The sequence below is a fragment of the Dipodomys spectabilis genome, unplaced genomic scaffold (genome assembly GCF_019054845.1).
Source record: "Dipodomys spectabilis isolate Male_0828 unplaced genomic scaffold, ASM1905484v1 ptg000019l, whole genome shotgun sequence".
Classification (NCBI taxonomy): domain Eukaryota; kingdom Metazoa; phylum Chordata; class Mammalia; order Rodentia; family Heteromyidae; genus Dipodomys; species Dipodomys spectabilis.
Genome location: NW_024870696.1, coordinates 10,982,153 through 10,988,418, shown reverse-complemented (window position 1 = coordinate 10,988,418; position 6,266 = coordinate 10,982,153). Strand labels below are relative to the sequence as shown.

At 35.0% G+C, this 6,266-nt stretch overlaps 1 protein-coding gene across 1 annotated transcript; it reads right to left on the bottom strand.

Moving 5' to 3' along the window:
- Positions 1-1,997: 1,997 nt before the first annotated feature.
- LOC122103662 (olfactory receptor 13G1) lies at positions 1,998-2,921 on the bottom strand. Its single transcript, XM_042674221.1, has one exon. The coding sequence runs from the start codon at positions 2,919-2,921 to the stop codon at positions 1,998-2,000; it is 924 nt and encodes a 307-aa protein (XP_042530155.1).
- Between the last annotated feature and the right edge of the window lie 3,345 nt (positions 2,922-6,266).

Genomic DNA, 6,266 nt, shown 5'->3' with positions numbered 1-6,266 from the left:
TTTTTAATCTGATGTTCACAAGTAATTTATGAAAACACACTATTTTCTATTATCTTTAAGTAGTTATACAAAGAAGTTGCCATTCAACAAAGCACTGTATGAATGTAATGACTATTGATCAATGTTAATCCTCTCATCATTAGTTAAGCCTTTGGTTAAGCCCAGGGCCTTCTGCTCACTAGGCCATTGTTCTTTCACTGAGTGACATTGCTGGCTCCAGCCTCCATTAAAACTTGTTGCTGTTGGTTAAGGGAACGAAACTCAGGGCCTGGTTGCTGTACCTGAGCTTTTCTGCTCAAGGCTAGTGCTCTAACACTTCCAGACGCAGCTCCACTTCTAGTTGTTTGGTGGTTAATTGAAGATAAGAGTATCATGGAGTTGCCTGCCCAGACTAGCTTTGAACCATGATCCTTGGATCTCAGCCTTCTGAGGAAAGAGCTATCAGCACTTAGCAAAACTTTTAAAACTTTTGGAAAAGTATGGATCAAAAATTGACACAATGAATGAATTTCATAGATCTATTGAATTGCATAATTCAATATTTATTTATTATATACTTGAAAATTGATGCTAGATTAAATGTGAACACAGAAAAATGATAATTATGTGATGTGATATTATCTGTATTTTACAACCCATACGTGTATCAAAAACTCACATCATAGACCATAAATATATTTCCATTTTATTCATCAACTCTTCCTTAATAAAACTGGGAAAAATAAGTTGGATGGTTACAAAGATAATGGTCTTACTATTTGAAATCAACCTTAAAATTCCCCAATTTCAGAAAAAGAGTCACATTGATTCAACTGTTTAATATTTGTGTACTGTGGAAGATTAACCTATATTATTAATTTAACTTTCTTTATGACTTTAATAAGGAAGAAAGAATGGAGAAGCCATTGGCAATGAAATCAGAAAGAAATAATTATTTGCTGAGACTTTGTCTGATTTAAGAGCCAGACAATGGTGGTATGCTGTTGATATAAATGAATTTAAAATTACAGGTTATCAGCATCAGAAAAGTTCACAAAGATGGAATAATTCAGACACAAGACCCTTTTATGAACAGAGCACAAATAAAATTGAGGACCTGGAAAATGATCAGTATCTTCTCCTTCCAGATGATCTGAGTGGTTATTGCATCTTTGTTCATCATGCATTAATACAAAATTGGCTGAAATTTATCATCACCCAATTGAGAAGGAAGTCCCTATTTCCTTGATTATTATGTTACTGCACACATTCATAGGTCATTTAATGTGTTACTATTCTGTTTTATATACTCACACAGTAAATCCAATTGTACACCTGTGTGTGCATTCATGCTGGCCTTTCACTAAAGGATATAGAAGAGTTCATTCTGGTGAGTTAGGTGTATATTTACTAAGAATTTTGTATTCATTATTAGGTAAGGCATTTTAAAATAACAATATATAATTTCTCCATCCAGGGAGTAAAAATTCAAAAGCAATCAAAAGCAACTATGAAATAAGATCATTTTAAGAACTGTATTTCCAGGGCTGATCATACAATATATTTCAGTGGAATGCTAAGCAATACTTCTATGTGAAAGGACAACTATATTATTCATGTCCCAAATATATTTTACAATCATTAAATATATTTCTTGCTATGTAAACTGGAGACCTAAGTTGATTCTTACACTAGTGAATTCTATAATATTTAAATTTATATTTGTTACATGTGTCTGTGTGATGATTGTTTGTGTATATGTATATATGAGAATTTTATCTTAGGTATATGCTTTTAGAAACATGTTCAGGTATGTATTGAGATACATATTCTTGTGAGGATGTTATGTACTTTGGCCTATCAATATTGTTTATATGAAGCTTATGAAATCATTGAGACAGAATCATTAGAAATGGGGCTAAAATAACATAATAAGGAAACATAACAGTGATAACTGAAGCAGTCAAACCTGAAATGTCATTAAGAGATGAGACCAATAAGGGTCCCTCCTGAAACCACTAATGCTTCAGAAATGAGAACACCCTCCTAATTCCTGCCTGCATCTCCTTGTTGCGGAAACTGTACACAATGGGGTTTAAGGTGGGTGTTACAAGGGTATAGAGGGCAGCTACAACTTTATCCCTTTCAAATGTGTAGCTGGAAGCTGGGCGGATGTAGGTGTAGATCACAGGGGAATAATACAAGGATACCACGATGAGGTGGGAGGAGCATGTAGAGAAGGCCTTCTTCTTGCCTGCTGCTGTGCGGATGCGGAGAACCGCAGCAATGATAAAACCATAGGAGATACAGGTGAGGGTGAAGTCCCCTACCGCCAGAGTGATGTCAGCTACATACAACATCACCTCATTAGCCCTTACAGAGCTGCAAGACAGAGCCAGCAGAGGGGGTATCTCACAGAAGAAGTGATTAATGGTGTTTGGCCCACAGAAAGTCAACCTCAGGATGAGACCTGTATGTACCCAGGAATTTGTTACTGCAATAGCCATGACAATGCTGAGCAAGGCTACACACATATAATAATTCATAATGGTACTATAATGAAGAGGGAAACAGATGGCCACGTAGCGGTCATAGGCCATGGTGGTGAACAGAACCATCTCAGCCCCCAGAGACCAGGTGAAGAAGAAGAGCTGAGACATGCAACCTCCATAGGAAATGGTGTTGCTTGATGTTAGCATGTTGCTGAGCATCTTCGGTATGATGGTGGTGGTGCAGATGATATCCACAATGGCCAGTGCCAGAAGGAGAACATACATGGGAGTATGCAAGGTGGTGTTATAGATTATGGCAATGACAATGAGAAGATTGCCCAGGAAAGCCACGAGGTAGATAAAGAGAAAGACGATGAAGAGAATTCCCTGGAGTTCAGGTCTTTTTGTAAGTCCCAGGATGAGGAACTCAGTGACGGTGCTGTGGTTCATTTTGCATGGGTAATTACATGGAAGTCATTGTAGAACATGAGCAGCTGAGAACTAAAGGGATGAGCATGCTGGCATCAGGAGATATTGAAGGCTGTGTGGGGGCTTATACTTAATGGTTTCATTATTAATGTGATACAGATTTTCAATGTGAATTCTCTCAGGGTGGAGTTCTGATTTCCAGCCAATATTCTCTGATATTGAAATCAGGCAGATTTCCTTCTCTGAGGCGTATTCTTCCATGGGTAACTCAGACAAACTGAGGACAAAGATTGGAAAGAAAAATAGAAGAAAAATAAATGTCTTCAAATATTTCAATACAACCTATTTCGCTTGAAATGTGAACATAATTTTCCTCTCCCCCCACATATCTATCCAATGGATATATGCAAATAAATACACATTTCAATAACTTGGCTAACTATAAAACATTAGAGGCTCATAGGGTTAGAGTGGAACATTCCAGGGTAAATCCCTACTAAACATTCTGGCAAGTGTACACAAAAACTGAATGACATGAGTGAGGTTTGCAAGAAGATAAATGTTTTAGTAGAAATGAGTTTGGAGCAGGGAAATATAGAGTAGATAGCTGATGTCTGAAATTTAAATCAAATGTTTGAATATTTTTTTAAATCTGATATTAAAATGATATAAACTAATTATTAAGGTAGTTACTGTTGAATTCTGGTTTGAACATCCCATTTCTGAATCAAAAATCTGATATCAGACTTTGAGAATCAATAAAGCATTATCCCCTTTCAGCCTGTGTGCATGTACACACACTGATATTTAAGTGTAAGTTTAATTTTCATAATTAAAGTGAAGAAAGCACATTTTTTGGAAAAATTATGTTTACTGACATAAGATTGTATTTATTCATCTTATTGGACAATGTATTTTCTACTGATCATTTCTCTGGAACATGGGAGAGAACTCAGTCACAAGATCAAAATTAAAATCTCAAATTGAGAAAGTTTATGGATCAATAGAAAAAATATTGGGAATAGAACCAAAGGAAAAAGAAAATAATTGCAAACTGTACAATAAAAATACTCTTGTTTCTATTTCTTGGAGTAGTTTTGATAAGCATCATTTTATATGATCATATGAATGTAGGTATTGATCCCTTATGATAGTCTCCTAAGAATATCCTCCTTTGTTCTCATTATATGAATGTTTTAGAGTGCTGTTTAATTAATCATGCCTAGGTGTAATTATTTGTCATTTACTACCGATTGGGTTTACTTGTTGATTTATAGGCATATTTTATTATTACAAATGATGGAAACCTATGTTTCTTTGGGTTTGGATTACTTTGCTTAACATAAATTTTTTCAAGTCTTTCAGTTTCCTTATGAATATGTTAATATCATTCTTTCTGATGGAAGCATAGACTTGTAATTTATATAAATAAATATATATATGGTATATATGAAATATGATATATGTATATAAACCATATTTTCTTGATCTATTTGTCCACTGAGGGACATATGAGGTGATTCCCTATCCTAGCTGTGATAAACAATGCTGCAAAGAACATGGAGCTGGTGGCTTTATTTTGGCCTAGTTGGTAGTCTACTGGATAAATGACCAGGAGTGGAATTGCTATGTTTAGTAATTTAAGGAACCTCAATACTGCCTTCCAGAGTGGTTGAACAAATTTACATTCCACCAACTGTAATAGGGTTCCCATTTGGCTGCATCCCTGCCAGCATCTGTTATTATTAGTTTTCTTGATAATGGCCATTCTTACTGGCCAATCTCAATGTTATTTTGATTTGCACTTCTTTTATGGCCAGAGATGATGAACATTTCTTCATTTGTCTATTAGTCCTTCTTAGTTCTTATTAGAAGTCTCTTTTTAAGTCTTTAGCCCATTTATGAATGGGTTTGTCTTTTATGTAAGTTTATCTGATTTGGGAGGAGAAGGGGAAGCTCAGAAATGGTGGGCCAAAGGGTGAACCAATTCAACAATGACACTCATTAGACATCATGTTAGAAATGAACTATACAACTTGGAGAGGAGGAGGAAGGGAGGGGAATAACTGGGAGAAAAGGAGGGAGTGGATGACACTGCTAAAAATGTACTCATTTCCTCACTTATGCAACTGTGACCCCTGTATATGTCAGCTTTACAATAAAATTTAAATTAAAAGATAAAAAAATTGTCAAAATGATCAGGTTATCAAAAGCCACAGACTAATTCAGTACAATCCTCGTAAAAATGTCAATGACATTCTTTGAAATAGAAAGCAATCCTGAAATTCATATGAAAACACAAAAGGCTCCAAGTAGTCTAAGAAATCCTGAACAAAAAGCAATGATGTAGCTATCACAATAACTGATTTCAAATTATACAAAATATCGTTATTCCAAAAGCAATAGGGAAGTCACCTCTAGCTTGTTAGCCTTGCATTAAGAGCAAAGGTAGAAGAACTTGGGGGCTGTATTTCTCATTTGTCCTTCTAATGGTTGCAACTTTCTCATATCAAATTGTTGAGATTCAATGTCTGAAGACCTTGTTTTAGTCTCAGGGAAACTGAGGCAGTTGGGACACTGTAAGTCACCCCAAGTCATCAATACCATGCCTGTTCCTTAGAATTCCAGTCATTTTTTAACATTCAAAGGACTTTATTCTCTATTTTTTTAAAATGGCTCAATTTTCTAATTTAACTTGAAGTTTATCACTCACTTTATTCCAGAGTTGATCAGAGATTCTCAGATATTTGAAGCAACTCAGGGCTACTTCAAATCCTGATACAATGACAATGTTTGAAAGCTCATTTTAAAACTATTGAAATTAAATTATATGCCAATTTAGGAAAGCTATATCTCAAACATACAAGTTGGTATCACTATAATCACTTAAGCTGATTTTCTGTTAAATTTGTAAGTGCAATATAAACACCAGTATTATTAGATAGCTCTCTCTGCTCTGAATTAAATTATAATTATAGCTTTTGGATACATTTTCTCTAATGCTGTTGTTAAAAAGTATCTAATACATTACTTGATTCCCAAAAAATCTCTATTTGGTTTCAATTTTATCATCAACATAAAAATCAGACAGATACTCACTTTAGCTCTTTGTAGGATATATTGCTGTGTTTGAATGATGACTTGTACTAACTCACTGGAACAATAGGAAACACATACAGTAGTCCCTATCTATTTTCTGCCTTACTATATCTCATGCTTACTTAAGTACTGTCTCATTTATTCTTATGATCAATCAACAGTCTGGTTCCTCACTCAAATACTATGGGCCCCAGGGACAGCATCTTGGGCCAGTCTGCAAAAAGAAAAGAATGGATCTCAAAGGAACAATTAAAACAAGCCTGCACT